Source organism: Artibeus jamaicensis, unplaced genomic scaffold (genome assembly GCF_021234435.1).
Source record: "Artibeus jamaicensis isolate MK-2021 breed Jamaican fruit bat unplaced genomic scaffold, CSHL_Jam_final scaffold_833, whole genome shotgun sequence".
Lineage (NCBI taxonomy): Eukaryota > Metazoa > Chordata > Mammalia > Chiroptera > Phyllostomidae > Artibeus > Artibeus jamaicensis.
The window spans coordinates 2,510,858-2,525,360 of record NW_026522056.1 but is presented as its reverse complement, the minus strand read 5'-3'; the positions used below and the strand labels follow the sequence as shown (position 1 = coordinate 2,525,360).

Below are 14,503 nucleotides of genomic sequence, written 5' to 3'. Positions count from 1 at the left end.
GGTTCCTCACCTCGTGTTGGAGGAGGCTGGCAGAGGCAAGCTCTGGGACTGTTCCAGGGCCCGGTGCTGGCTGGCTTCTGCAGGAGGACACAAACACACCGCCCATGCAGGCCTGATGAACTTTAACCCTGTAACTTGAACCCCATTTACTTCTAAATGCTACAGTTTGATCTTGAATTGCTAAAAATTGTGAGATCGCTTTGAACTTATGTAAAAAGGGCCCTGGAGCAAAAGCTAGGAGAACAGGATAGCCAAAGGCAGCCTCACCTCGACAGGCCTGCAGCTGGCTGGTCAGCACTTTCCGGATCTCATTCACCCACGCTGCCTTAATCTCCGGGGTTGGCGCCTGTCCGCCCAAGAGAAATGCCAGGAGGTTAAGGACTCTCATTCCCTACAAACACATGCTTTGGCCTTTTACTCTGGAAACTTCCAAGGGCAATTTTATTTTTTATTTTTATTTTTTTTAAAAATTTATTTATTTATTTATCTTTAGAGGGGAAGGAGAGAGGGAGAGAAACATCAATGTATGGTTGCCTCTAGTGCGTCCCCTGCTGGGAACTGGCCTGCAACCCAGGCATGTGCCCTGACTGGGAATTGAACTGTGATCCTCTGGTTCGCAGACCTGTGCTTAATCCACTGAGCTACACCAGCCAGGGCTCAAGGGCAATTTTAGAAATAGGCAATGAGAGCACTGTAGGTGAGAACGGAGAAGGGAGGAAACCGCAGCACGTTCTCTTGCTTCGGGACCTCGCCCCACGGGCAAGGGCCTGATCCGACAGGGCCCAGGGCACCGCACCAGCAGCCAGCGGACAGAGAGCCAGCCTATACGCTTGCACAACCACTGAGGGCTGACTCAGTGGGAGGACCCTGCGGCACACACTGCTCCTTAAGAGTAACGTTCTCTGGGAAGTGGCCCTGATGCCATTTTAGGGGACAAGGATAGCCAGAGTCTGCCACCTCACAAGTGGATTCTAAACTTCCAGGGGGAGGGAGATTGCAAAGAGCGTGAACCCTGGCCAGGGCTTCATATTGCCTCAGTGCGGTGTGAGGCCTGAGGGGCAGTGCTGGGTGGGCAGCTGGGCTCTGCAGACCCTGGGCCTGGTTGGGCCTGAGGATATGAGCCACATCCTCACCTCAGCCCTTGGGGGCCCTTGGGCCTGGCTGTGCTGGTGTGTGTTGTGAGTTGTAGACCAGTAAGTGTGGTATGATACCGGGTTGCCACATAGCCCTGGGACCACACCATCCAGTGGGTCAGAAGTTTGAAGGCAGCTGGGAGAGGCACCTCCCCGTGCTGGCTGACCAGTCACAGGGCACCTGGGGTCTTGCATGGGCTCACAAATGTACTATGGCCTTACCCATCTCCCGCTCTCACCAGCAAGGTGAGGACAGGTAAGGACTCAGAACACATTTCCCGCCAGGAGGGCCTGGTCTTATGTGCAGGTGCGGCACAGGCTAGCTGTGTTCCCCCATGGCGTCCGGCACACCCACGCCGGGGCTGCAGGAGCCTGAGCTCATTTTTCTGGAAGGACACTTCTAGCACCCCTAACTTGCAGAGCTTCCCTGTAGTTTGCCCTGGGTTCAGCTCAGGTTTAAGATGGTCCAGGGCAGTGCCCCCAAAATGAGTAGTGGTGTTCCTGGCCTCTGGGCACTAAAACTTCATGGAAGATTCTAGACCCCGGGTCTCACTAGAAGCCTTTCAGTGGCAATCCTAAGAGACTCAGGAGTCCCCAGCGCCTGGTCAGAGAGAGAAAGATTGGGGTCCTACCTGAACGATGTACACTTCCTCCCTGGCATTGTACCAGATCTCGAACTTCTTCGCATCCCCTTTCACGTTCTCCGTTATGCCAACAGCTGTCATCTGAGAGCACACCGTGGGGGGCAGGTGTTAGTTTTGAGATGGGGGTTAGGGGTGCCAGAGATCCTGGACGCCCACAGCCAAAGATAAGGGGCATGTGCCAGAAGGCAGACGTCGTGACCAAGGCTCAGTTACGACGTGGGACGGGTCCCGATCCCTCTCTCTAGGATCCAGGACTGGCACCAGGAAGGTTCGAGGCTGCTGGGAGCAAGCCCTACTCACGTTCAAGGACTGCTTGTAGCTGTAGGACGGGGCTTTCTCGTACCCCTCCCCGTTCTCCTCCCGCTTCTTGCAGAAGAGCACGGCCTTCTCGTGCAGGAACAGATGTCGCTGCATGGGCTTGAACCTGGCCAGGTCCTTCACCTTGGTATGGCCCTTCTTGTGGTCCGTCCAGACACTGAAGGAGCCCTGCATCAGCAGCTTCCCCAAGTCACTCAGATTCCCCTAAAATGTGTCGCAACAGGAGGAGCATTTAAAACCCAGAATGAGTGTCGGGGCGTGCATTAGATGCATGTTGCCGAGTGAAGGGAGCTGTTTGGGAAAGCTGCATTCCAGGTTCCAACTATGTCACATTCAGAAAAAGGAAAAACTATGGAGACAGTAACAGATGAGTGGCTGCTAAGGGGTGGGGGGCATGGGGAGGGATGGAGAGGCAGCGCACGGGGATGCTTAGGGCAGGGAAGCCACTCTGTGAGATAACTCCCACGGCGGACACGCAGCATGAGACATTTCGTGCAAACCCACAGAATGCGCAAGCGCCGGGAATGGGCCCTGATGCGCACTGTGGACTCTAGGGGACAATGATGTGCTGGTGCTGGTTCATTAATTGTAACAAACGTCCCACTCTGGTGGGAATGCTAATAACGGGGGAGGCTGTGCCTGGGGGGGCAGGGAGTCTAGGGGAAATCTCTGCACCTTCCTTTAAATTTTGCTGTGGACCTAAAACTGCTGTAAAAATACTCTAACCTAGAATGTGAGTGCTGAAGAGACTTAGAGAAATGCAAACAAATTAATAATTGATCATTATTAATAATTGGCCTGATACAGGCACACAGAGGAGAAGGTAGAAAGCTGACTTTACTGCCCACTTGTTACATGTTGTCAGCTCACAAGCAGCATCAGAGAAAACGGATTTACACCCATTTCCCGAGACATGCCGACCTCAGGGAAAGACCAGGAATGAAGAGGTTTTCCGAGGTGCACCTCCAGGCGGAGGAAACTTCCTCATTTTCTTTACACGGTGCTGAGCCCCTGTGCAGACCTGCCCAGACCCCTCCGAGTCAGACCGGGTTTTGACCGATTCCTGGTGATTTGCATGCTTGTTAAAGCTCAAGGGCGCAGCTCTGCTCTGGCTCTGGGCCCATCTCAGCCTGCTGCCTGGCAGAACACCCCCCACCACCACCAAGCAGGCTCCTTAGCACCTCCAGCAGTGCGGGGAGAACGGCAGGAGCACCCTCAGCGGTCCTTACATCATAGCCTGTGATTGCGATGAGGTGCATGGAGTCATTTACGGCCTTGAGGATGCCCAGGATGGAGCTCAGTGCTTCCTGCAGGTCCTCTGCCCCCTCGCAGTTCTTGCTGTACTTCAACATTTCCTGGGAGGGGGGTGTGGGAAGAAGAAGCTGTGCTCACATCCTCATCCTGACACTGATCCCTACCATTCCCTTGAGAGCTGCTGGAACGCCAGTGCCTGCCCCGGCAGTGCAGGCCCCGGTGGCTCCCTGCTCAGTCATCACGGGCGAGGATAAGACCACACATGCATGTAGACACGCATACCCTCCCGGGATGTGGGGCCTGCCTGGGGACCACTGGCCTAGGAGCAGTTCAAGAAGTTGTCCCCCACCACCCTGAAGCCCCTGTACCCCACCCCACAACAGCTAGACAGATGCTGCAAGTTGGGGATGCTCCCTGAGCCAGTGGACACTCAGCTGAGCTTGGCAAGTGCAAGCCCCTCATACTCCCCCAGGGCCAGCACCCTTGTGCAGCTCTGACCCTTGCAAACTCAGACTGAATCCGATTGCTTGTCTCCCCACTTCTAAACTGGTACTCCTTCCTTTCAAATTCAACACCTGCGCGAACACCTGCTCATTGCACATGCACTCTCCATGTCTGTTAGCTCACTCCCTCCGGCCCGTGGCGCTGCCTGTGGTGGGCCCACAGAGATAGCCGACGTGGGCCAGGCCTGGCTGGGGAGGCCAGTGCGGGAGCACGGGCCAGTGTCGGGTGGGGGCCCTTTGAGCCTGTGCTCCATGGGGCGGGGTTTGTCCATCTGTTCACCTTGGTGTCCCTGCCTTTGCCCCAAAGATGGCCAGCACACAGTAGGCTGCCTCAAAGGTTTGGGAGAGCCCGGCCCTCGCAGAGATAGGAGGAAGGTGGCTCAGAGGCTTCCTGAGATAGGGGAGAATGTGGCAGTGAGGGTGGCCACAGTGTGGCCACGTCGGGACGGGGGTCTCCAGGGGATGCCCAGCCAGGCGTGGCTGCCCGGTGTCTCACCTTGAGGAGCAGCTGGTATTTGGTGATCCTCTGGACCGGCTTCAGCAGGTAGGAGTCCAGACTCAGCTTGTGGTCCAGTTTCTTCTGGCATTCCTGAAACCACCGAACCTCCGGTTTAGACAGTTTCCGTTATTCTTCATTTGAGAGTCAGTTAGTAGAGGAGATTATACTCTGGCGGGGGTGTCCAACCTGCGGCCCACCGGCCGCACGCAGCCCAGGATGGCTGTGAATGCGGTCCAACACAACATCGCGAATTTACTTAAAATGTTGTGAGATGTTTTTTGTGATTATGTGTCGCAATGTATTTAATGTGCGGCCCAAGACAACTCTTCTTCCAGCGAGGCCCAGAGACGCCCAAAGGTTGGACACCCCTGCTTCCCACACAGCCCAGAAACACACCTGGAAGAATGGGCAGTCGGAGCACTGCCGCCACAGGCTCTCCGAGCGGGGCTTGTTCTGGCAGTACTTCTCGTAGATCTGGAACTCTTCCATCTGGGCCCGGGGCAGAGACATGTCACGGCGTGGCTCGGGGGGCCGGCTCGGCCTCCTCCCGAATCCCCGCTCACCCCCCACCTCAGAAGCCACCTCCCTCGTCGTGGGACCCCCAGGTGACACCCCACCAGAAGTTCACGTCTCAGGGCTATCTCGCATGCAGATTGGCTCAATCTGTATAGCTGGCTTTTGCCATAGGTCTAACAGTGCAAAAATAAACATAGAACTAACACGGACAGGATCTCTAGAGTTTAGCCTACGAGGTGGTGCTCGAACTTGCAGGCACGTCAGAATTGCCTGCAGGCTTGTGCAGACAGGCTGCTGCCCTCACCGAGGTTCTGACTGGGCAGGTCTGAGGTGGGGCCTGAGAACCTGCATTCACAAGTTCCCCCAGAGACGGGGATCCAGGCTGCTGGCCAGGGGACCCACTCAGAGAACGACTGGCCTACAGCATGACTGCTCCACCCCAGTCCTCACACAGCACCAACAAGCATCACAGCCAGGCTGCGCCGAAACATCATCACGGCTCCTCCTTTTCCTGCCTTTGGCCTCCTCATATCAATTTATTACAGCACTCTTGCTTGTTTTGTGAAAGTGACTCAGTTTTATTGCTGTCGGTAAGCTTGGCTGCATTTTCCACACTGCCACCTCGCAGTTGACGGAGATCAACAGGAGAGGGTCACGTGGGACGCCACAGGCCCCAGTACCCGGCAGCCCTGCTGCTCCCAAAGCCTCTCCTCAGCCCCCTTCCCATCCACACACACACTTGGGTGGATTGTCCTGCCCCAGAAGGAGGCAGGCACCTACTATCTCAAAGAGTCGAGACAAATAAGGCTCAGAGAACAGGATGACTGGCCCAAAGTCAGCCAGTCCGTGAGGGCGTCTCGGTTAGAACAAGACCAAATGCAAAACAAAACGCCAGCCTGAGACACACTCAGCTTCATTGAACACAATCAGAGCCTTAGGCCTTTGATAATTTTGGCATGTCTCAGAGCTCGTGTGTTTTAGTTTTTCTCTTTTTCAGCGTAGTTACTGGGCTTTAGGAAAAAGCATACTCTTCCAGCCCTACCGAAGACTGTCAGGTCAACCTAGCCAAACTGGAAATGTTGGTAGCGTGTGACTTCAGCTGGGGACTGTAACAGAATCTAAAATTACTATTCTATGTGCTAGTAATTTTAGGAAGTAAGGCACAGGGAAGTACACATTAAAAAAACACCTACCCTTTCCAGAAAACACCTTCCCACCAGCTCTGGGCAGTCTATGTAGTTTTCTAGGTCCCTCAGGAATATCCTAGACAAGGAAAGCGTGCATTAGGTCGAACGATAAGCAACCTGAACAAGATGGGATCTGTAACAAATTAATAAGCTATCATTTTCCAAACGGCTCTAACCCCCAGCCCAGCAGCTCTGTGCGTAAGCACGCAGTCTGACTTCAGGAACCCGCAGCCCACCCCTGTCGCTCCCGGGGCTCTGGCTGCACCACAGGTTTAAGCAGCCATGGCCCCCACGGATCCCTATATGCTTCCGGTGTTGGTGTCCGCACAGAATTCAGGACTTTTTTTTTTTTTTTAAGAATCAGCGCAGATGTGGGATGAAGAGGCCATGAGCAGACAGGCAGAGCATCTGGAGGTTCTGGAAGTGCACCTCACAGTTGAGTGCTCTGTCGGGTTTCTGCGGCTGTAATGGGGGCCCCGTTCTCTCCCCGAGACCTTCCCCAGTGCAGCTTCATTCCCGAGCCACGTGCCGAGTCGTCCTCCATTTCTGACTGACATCTGTCCATGGGGGTAAATTTCCCAGGGAGGGAAGCTCACTCCACTGGTCCTGCAGCCGGGGTCCCGGTGCCCAAGCACTGGCCAGAGCCCTCGGGGATGCAGAAGGTCCAGGGCGTTCTCTCAATTTAACTCCCAAAGGAAGGCTCTGAGGCAGGGGTCAGCTGTGACCTGGTACCACCCTTGTCAATGGCGGGTGAGAGATGCTAATGACTGAGGGGCAAAGTGTCCCCTGACACCCATAGGAGGTGGGGCCCGAGTCCCATGCGGGCTGGGCTCCCCGAGTCGGCTCATAGCTGGCCCTTTTTCAAGAAACACAGACATGGCCATCATCTTCCTGCCTCCCTACCCACCTATGTCTGCTGGCTCATTTCCTTTCCCATGAGCTCCTGCAAACTGCAAGTAGGAACCCGGGGAAAGCAGCACTACCAGGACTAGCCACACTCTCCCCAGAGCACGGGGACGCCACAAACTGCTGTCCCAGGGTATTACGGGCAGGAAAGGAACATCTGATGTCATCACCCTCTTCAAGAACGGGCTTGGGAACAAACCCATCTTTGCTAAGTGGCACGGCCTCTGGTGCTGCCCCAGCACGCCCACACTTGGGGTGGGGGCTGGCTTCTGCTGGTCCTGAAGGGCAGGGAGAGGCAGGAGGGGCGGGCTGCTCCTACATCTTCATGCTGACGAAGCTCTGAGGCATCTTCCCACGGGCGGAGGCCCATTTCTAACCAACTACCCCGGCTCAGAGAACGAGCCCTGGGCACTTCCCATCAAACCGCTCTAGGTTGGTGGCCCCTCTGTGAGCTTATCCCATCTTGAGAGAGGGAGGGAGGGACATCCCCCACCAGGAATGCACAGTCCAGGGCTGTTTCGGTTGCAGATCCCTGCAGGAGGCCACTTGAAAGGCTGGACAGTGCTGTGGTCAGAGGAAGGGTCTCTCTCACCTGTTATGAAAGTGGTAAATTTCTTCCATGTTTCCAAATAAAACATCCTTCTTGTTTTGAAGGCCTGCTGTGAGGAGGTGCGTCATCAGAGGATTGTCCATCTCAGCAGCGTAGCCCTGTGGAAGGGGAGAGGGGTCAGCCGGGAAATCCTGAGGTGTAGCTCTTGGCCATTTTAACAGCAGCCCAGTCGTCCACCACCAAAGCCCCGTCTCTGAGTGGCTGCCCAGCGGGGCTAGTGGGGCGGGTGACGCCGTCTCAGGTGTTAGAAAGCAAATCCACCTCGTATTTAGTCACTGACCATTTTTAAGATGGTCATCTGGACAAGCACCACACAATATGAATGAATTACAAACCGTGCCAGTTTTGGGGGGCGTGGGGAGAGACGGTTCTATTCTTCTTCCTTTTAGCCTTTTCAAAATCGAGATATTTCTATGAATGGGACAAATCTTATGCGTACATCTTCATGACTTATTTATGTCTACACCCCTGTAACCACTGCCCAGATCAAGATGTAGAACATTCTAGCACTCGGAAGCCACTCTGCCTGCCCCAGGCCACCACCGCCACCAGCAGGCTCCTCCCGGCCCTCTGCACCCAGACCGGCTCCGTACGCCCTGGGCTTCCTCTGCAGGAATGACACGCACGTTGGTTGGAGTCTCCACTCGGCACGGCGCTCCTGAGGGCTGTGCTTGGTCTGGGCAGCGGCTCCTTTTCTTGCTATAAATATTGTCTCTGTGCAAATCCACCTGAGCCTACTTGCCCCATGTCCCATTGACAGACATTTGTGTTGCTCCCACTTTGGGGCTGTTATGAGTAAAGCTGCCGTGAGCCTTCTTTCACATGCTTGGTGCCAGACACGAGACCACCCGGGGGAACCCCAGCCCACGGCACACGCCCGGCCGCCCGCCAAGGGCAGGCTCACCTCCAGGACGCAGAGCAGCTCCTCCACGTAGACCCGCTCCGTGTCAAGGAGTTCGTTCATCACGTGCCTGTGAACGGGTACCAGGACTTATCAATCCAGGAGCAGCTTCCCTGGCCCACCTCCCTGCGGTGGGGCCAGCTGCACAGAACGAGCCCTGCCACTCGAGCCTCCTCCTATTTCAGGTCACCTCTCTGGCCTCCTTGCTGCTGTAGATTCATCCCCACTTCCTTCACCAGCCACCCCTTCTCTACCCCAGGAAGAGCCCCTCCTGTGCCTGTACACCAGGCTCCTTGCCTGGGGGCCGTCAAAGCATCATTGTAGCCAGTTCAGTTTACACCTTCTTGCACATAGTGGGGTACAGTGATGATGTGTAGAACTATATGCTCATCAAGTTATGGAGTCCCAAGAGAGGCAGGGGCTAGCAAACCAGCTGCTCAGATGTCTTTTTAGGGATGAAGACCACCTTCTAATTGCTTACAACCAAACATCCCATTTTCATACATAGGGACTAGAGCCTGGAGTAGGGGCGGGGGTGCTCTCGGGTTGGGAATATCGAGCACGATCCATTCTGAAACAGTCGTCATCACCTAACAAGGCACTAGGCCTCAGTTCAAAGAGGCAGTGATTCTAAACGGGGAGGTGAGGGGAGAGGGAAGATGGGGCCTCAGGCTTCTTTCTCACCATCGCAAGCTGGAGGGGAGCACTGTAGCCTGGGAGCATGGAGCTCAGCGTGAGAACGAAGGGGAGATGTCCCTGGTGGAGAACTGAACTGGACGCTGAGGTCCAGGCATTGTGTTTGGGACGGGGCGGGGACAGCATTCTGTGTACTGATCTCAGAGCCCGTGGACCCAGGAAGGCGGCGGGGTGCAGGCTGCCTTTGTGGAAGGGTGGACGGCCTAGCTAGGCTGGAAGGAAGGGTTTGAGGAAGAAAGTGCCTGCCAGTCCCGGGAAGGACTTTGGAAGTGTCTTCCCTGTCAAGAGTTCAGAACTCATCAGAGCTCTGTGCCCAGGACAGATGCAACCCCAGGGTGGGATGTGCAAGACCTCCAGGGAGTGCGTGGCAACAGCCCAGGTGTGCAGTGAGAACAGCTGGGGGGGGGTGGGCGTCCCTGGCTGGTGTGGCTCAGTGGACTGGTTGCAGGTCTGTGAACCAACAGGTTGCCAGTTCAATTCCCAGTCAAGGCACATTCCTGGGCTGTGGGCCGGGCCCCCAGTAGGGGGCGCGTGAGAGGCAACCACACATTAATGTTTCTCTCCCTTTCTCCGTCCCTTCCCTTCTCTCTAAAAATAAACAAATAAAATCTTAAAAGAAGAAAAAGAGCTGGGGGTAAAAAATGGTGAAAAAAGCAGGAGGGGAGGAATGAAGAAAGAGACGTGATCCCCAGCACATGGAGCTGGGAGGGCCTGGAAAGGCCCCTGGGAGGGACCAAGTTCTCCAGGGAGACAGACAGCTGGGTCGGGGGCAGTCACGTGGCTGACCCCTGCACGTGACCCAAGGGCCTGGGCAGGCTGGATCATGCCTGCCTTCTCACCTGGCCTTGAAGGAAAAACAACCCTTTTCATATCATCACAGTCCTGCCCGGGGGCCCAGGGGCACACGTGACTTTTCTAAGGGAAACCCAAATTCCTCTCGGTTTCGGATGCAGACCTGTGCAACAGACACATGCCCTCCATGCCTGCACACTGCCCACTGCACACATGTGTGTGGACCCCACGCCGCCAGCTGTGCTCCCACATCGTGGCTTTGGGGGAGAGTCTGGCATTTTTCTCCAACGCTGGCTCATTTGTATTCGACTGTCCTGGACAAAGGCTGAGACCGGGTGGGTCCCACTCAGCGGCGCCTGGAAGGGCAGCCCACCCACCTCCTCAGGATGGCCAGGCTCTCCTCCTCTTCCCCCGTGGAGCTGCTCCGGCCCTGCCGGCCCTCACTCATTTCGCTCTGGAGAGAGAAGAGCGCATAGCGCATCAAGATTCCAAAAGCGAGAAGACGCAGCCGGACGTCCTGACCAAGGCCGTGGAGTCCAAGCTCACTTTCCATCTGGGAGCGGGTGGGAAATCTGAGACCTCGCAGGACGGGGAGGGGAGGATGGCCCTGGTGCGCGGGCCTGTGGGTGGGAGAGGGCTGGGAGAACCAGGCTGGGTGCCCCCCAAGGATGGTGAGGCGCCAGGAGGTGGCGGGGCTCGGGGCAGTGCAGGCTCCGTGCCAGGGACATGGGGCCTCACCTTGGCCCTCCTGTAGGGCCCCCTCCGGAGTGCGCTGGCCTCAGAACTGTTGTTCTCTGAACCTCTCCGGACTCCTGGTTTGGGAGGAAGAGGAGAGAGGTGGGTACAACTTTGTATCTTATTGCCCGGAGAGGAAAAACACACCAGGAGTGCCTGGGATTTATTTCTTTACTTTCGGAGGTGAGGAAAGCGCAGCAAAACCGAAGAGAAGGAAAATGGGAGACAGTTGGAGGAGGGGACACCGGGGAACCACCCGGGGTCAGCCCACTGGCGTTAGTTCCCATCCCTGGAGGGGCTCCCCGCCTACAGGGGAGGAGCTCCTCCGCCAGGAGGCCTCTCCGCACTGGGGGCTGGGAGCCAGCTCTCCAGGGCTCTCACCAACTTCAAACATTCACCAAGTCCCCCCCACCCCCACCCCAGGAAAGCAGTAGGAGGTCTCAGCTACTGGGGAAGAGTGTGTTTGGGGACAGGGAAGTGGTGGGAAGGAGTCTTCAGGAAATGGCACTGCGTCCAGCTGGGCCCTGGAGAGGGGTGTGCTGGGGAGAGAGGCGACGAGGGGCCATGGCCCACTGGTTGTGGTGTCTCGGGGCAGCCGAAGTGGCTGAGGCGTCTGACACCATGCAGGGAGGCTCTGGGGCTGAGGCTGGAGCCGTGTGCGGGGAAAACTATTTTGGCAACAGCACTGAGAGCAGATGGACTGGGGAGAGACTGGTGTGGAGAAGAGGCCCAGGAGGGTCCTGCGACAGTGGGTGTTTCAGTTCTTCGCTGCAACCAATCGGCTCTGCTGTGCTGAGCACAGAAGCAGCAGAGAAGAGAATAAACAAGTAAGTGAGCCAAGTGCCAATAATTTACCAATTTAACCATGGATTGTACATAATTGTCAGTAATTATTTACAAAATAAATCATGGAACAGGAGGCGGGCACTCCCTGAGGAAGGAGCTGTGCCTGCACGTACCTGGGGAGGGGCAGGGCGACTTGGTGAGCGCCTCCGGCCGGGGGGCCACTGGCTGCACAGGCCTGGTCTGCTTGGCCGCCAGCTTCTTCAGGCTGGCCTGTCTCCGGTGAAACATTTCTTCCATGCTCTCTTGCTTCTGGAAGACCTTCTGCACGTGTTCCTGAAGTGACGAGGTGTGACAGACTAGTTAGCAAGACGCTTTGTAAGTGTTGGTGTCCGCAGTTAAAAAACAGAATGACCACGTGCAGACCTGCCCTCAGCATGACCGCCCTGCTAGATGCTGATGACGCAGCGCCTGTCACCAGCGCGGCAGTCCTGCACTGGCACTGCCCGCTGTGGCTGCGGAGGGGTGGTGGCCCCTGACGGAGGGAAGGGTGCCAGGCCTAGGGGAAGGTCGGCTGGAAGAGGGGGACACGCAGCTCTCTCCATGCATCTGAAGGCTGCCTGTGGAAGGGGCAGTGAACGTGTGGGTGGCCCTGGGGGTGGGCTGAGTGCAGCTGGCGGAGATGGAAGAGGAGTCCTATCTCGGCACAATACTGAGAGGGGCAACAGGAAGCAGGCCCGGGGGAATGGCTGCTTCATCAAACACACGCCCCTTGCAGGGGAAGGACCTGCACCTTTTGAGAGACGCATGACCATGACTTCTGTGTAAGCAAAGTTGAGCCAGATGACCCCTCCCTCCAACTCTGTATCTCTCTCAGTTGCTGACTGTCCTCTAAGAATTCATTAAATGATTCTTTTCGACATCATCAGGGTGACTCCCCACCATTCAGGACAGGTGAGCTACAGGAGAAAGGCCCAAGTTGGCGTACCAGCAGGTCCTGGGTGAGGATGGGTTCGTAGTCCTGGTAAATTTTATTGAGCTCCTGGATCTTATTTTCTGCACCGGTCTCCAAAAACTTCTCAATTTCTTGGAGGGCTGCCTCAGCCCCATCTTGGGACTGGCACTTGTCCACAGGCTGCGAGGCCAGCAGGTAAATCCCCTCATCGCACCATTTCATGGACTGGACAGGTGAAGCGTGGCAGAGGGAGAGAATGGCACTGTTAGCAGCGTGTGCGGGCTGTCTGCGCTGGGGCCTGCTGGCTGTCTGCCAACCGCTATATCCGGGAGAATATTTTCAGCCCTGCATCATCCTCGTTCTGCTGCTGTGTCCAGAGGACTCCCCGGAGGGAATGCAGCACAGCGCCCCAGGAAAGGACCCATTCACACATACAGGGAGGTAATGCAGTGAGGCAGGAAGGTGGTAAGTTTCCGGGCCTTTAAAAGAAATTGTTAGCTGTTGCTAGTGAATTCTAGAAAACAGCTGTGTCAGGACAGGACCAACTGGGCCACTGGAAAGTCGTCCAGACAGGAGGGCGTGGGCCAGCTTCTAACCAATGACTGGTGCCTCCCACACAGAGGGAGCTGGCCCCGTGGGGCCGAGAGTGATTTGGCCATCGGCGGGGGTGGGGGCCTACCGCTTCCAGGAGGCTGTGCAGCTCCAGTGACTTGTTGAGTAGACCCCTCCGCTGCCCGACCTCGGTGGTGAACTGGTCGCAGAGGTGCCGGAGCTCGTGGCACTTGGGGCGGATGGAGTCCACGGCGTAGTGCTTGTTGTCGATGAGCTGCTCCCCCTCCAGGGACAGGGCGCGGGCCCGCTCCACGGCCGCCTGCAGAGAGCCGCCCCAGACACACAGTGTGGCTTAGGTTAAGTACAAGCAAGAGGGCGCTATTTCCTTTGAGGGATCTGTGAGGGGAGGGTGGGGGGAGGGTGTGGGAGCAGGGTCAGGGGTGGGCCTGCGGGCAGCTGCCCCGCCGCCTGCAGACATCCCTTGGGGTTGGGGGCTTCCACTCTGACAGTAGAAAGCCCAATTCCTGTGCCCTTTTAAGCAACTTGGGTGACAACCCTGGGTACCTCTTCACTAGGCTGCCTCCCGCCCACACCAGTCCGTGTCCCAGTCCTTACGCTGGACTTCTCCTCGAAGCTGGTAAGGTCCTTCAGGAGGTGCTCCGCATGCGCCAAGCTGTTGCCCACATCCGTGAAGGTCGCTACCTTCTGAGCCAACACATCTAAGGAGGCCTTGACCTGAAACAGAGAAGCAGGTGAGAAACTCAGGCCCACATCAAAACAGCCACAGGTGAAAGGAGAGGGCACGGAGACATGACCAAAACCAGGAATGAGGGAGGAGAGGGAAATTGGGATCTCCCCCTGGAGACACAGAGCGGGAGGGAAAACCCCCAATCTGATAAAGAGCATCTGAGAAAACCCTGCAGGCAGCATCGCCTACGTAATGTTGGCCCTAAGACCAGAAACAGGGCAAGGACACCCACTCCCACAGCTGTCGCGCCGGGGCTGGCAGCTCAGGCCAGCTCAGTGAGGCAAGAAAAAGTTAAAAATGTAAACGAGCAAACAAAAGGCATGCAGATGGGGAAGGGAGAAGTCACGCTGTTCCTGTCTGCGCGTGACCTGATCATCTGTGTGGAAAATCCCAAAGGGGACAAAGGAACTCCTAGAAGAAGTGTGCTCAGCACGCTTTCAGAAGACGAGATAAATACGCAGAAACCAACTGTATTGCTACATACAGCAATAAATGCACCGACACCACAACCAAAAAACACGACACCACGTATAACTGCTTTTTTACAAGTAAAACATGTAAGTGTGAATCAGAGAAAACATGTACTGAACAGGTACACAACATCGATAAACATGTCTAAGAAAAGCTAAATAAGCGATGAGACATATCGTGTTCACTGACTGAAAGATTCTACATAGGGAAGATGTTGATTCTCCCTCAAATAGAGGTTTAACACAATTGCTATCAAAATTCTAGCACATTTTTTGTAGATGAAGACAACATTACTTTAAA

General features: G+C 55.9%; 1 protein-coding gene across 23 annotated transcripts in view; it reads right to left on the bottom strand.

Moving 5' to 3' along the window:
• Positions 1–14,503, bottom strand: part of MCF2L (MCF.2 cell line derived transforming sequence like) — a 167,919-nt gene that overhangs the window by 9,924 nt on the left and 143,492 nt on the right. For all 23 annotated transcript variants that reach the window (XM_037140751.2, XM_037140809.2, XM_037140759.2 and 20 more), the window contains 16 exons: positions 13,600–13,719; positions 13,112–13,303; positions 12,466–12,657; positions 11,654–11,813; positions 10,698–10,771; positions 10,337–10,413; positions 8,475–8,541; positions 7,553–7,668; positions 6,061–6,130; positions 4,748–4,840; positions 4,349–4,441; positions 3,325–3,450; positions 2,078–2,299; positions 1,766–1,858; positions 268–346; positions 11–77 (listed from right to left, as the gene is read on the bottom strand). In XM_037140751.2, coding sequence (XP_036996646.2) covers positions 11–77; positions 268–346; positions 1,766–1,858; positions 2,078–2,299; positions 3,325–3,450; positions 4,349–4,441; positions 4,748–4,840; positions 6,061–6,130; positions 7,553–7,668; positions 8,475–8,541; positions 10,337–10,413; positions 10,698–10,771; positions 11,654–11,813; positions 12,466–12,657; positions 13,112–13,303; positions 13,600–13,719 — 1,841 coding nt within the window. The remainder of the gene's footprint in view (positions 1–10; positions 78–267; positions 347–1,765; positions 1,859–2,077; positions 2,300–3,324; positions 3,451–4,348; positions 4,442–4,747; positions 4,841–6,060; positions 6,131–7,552; positions 7,669–8,474; positions 8,542–10,336; positions 10,414–10,697; positions 10,772–11,653; positions 11,814–12,465; positions 12,658–13,111; positions 13,304–13,599; positions 13,720–14,503) is intronic.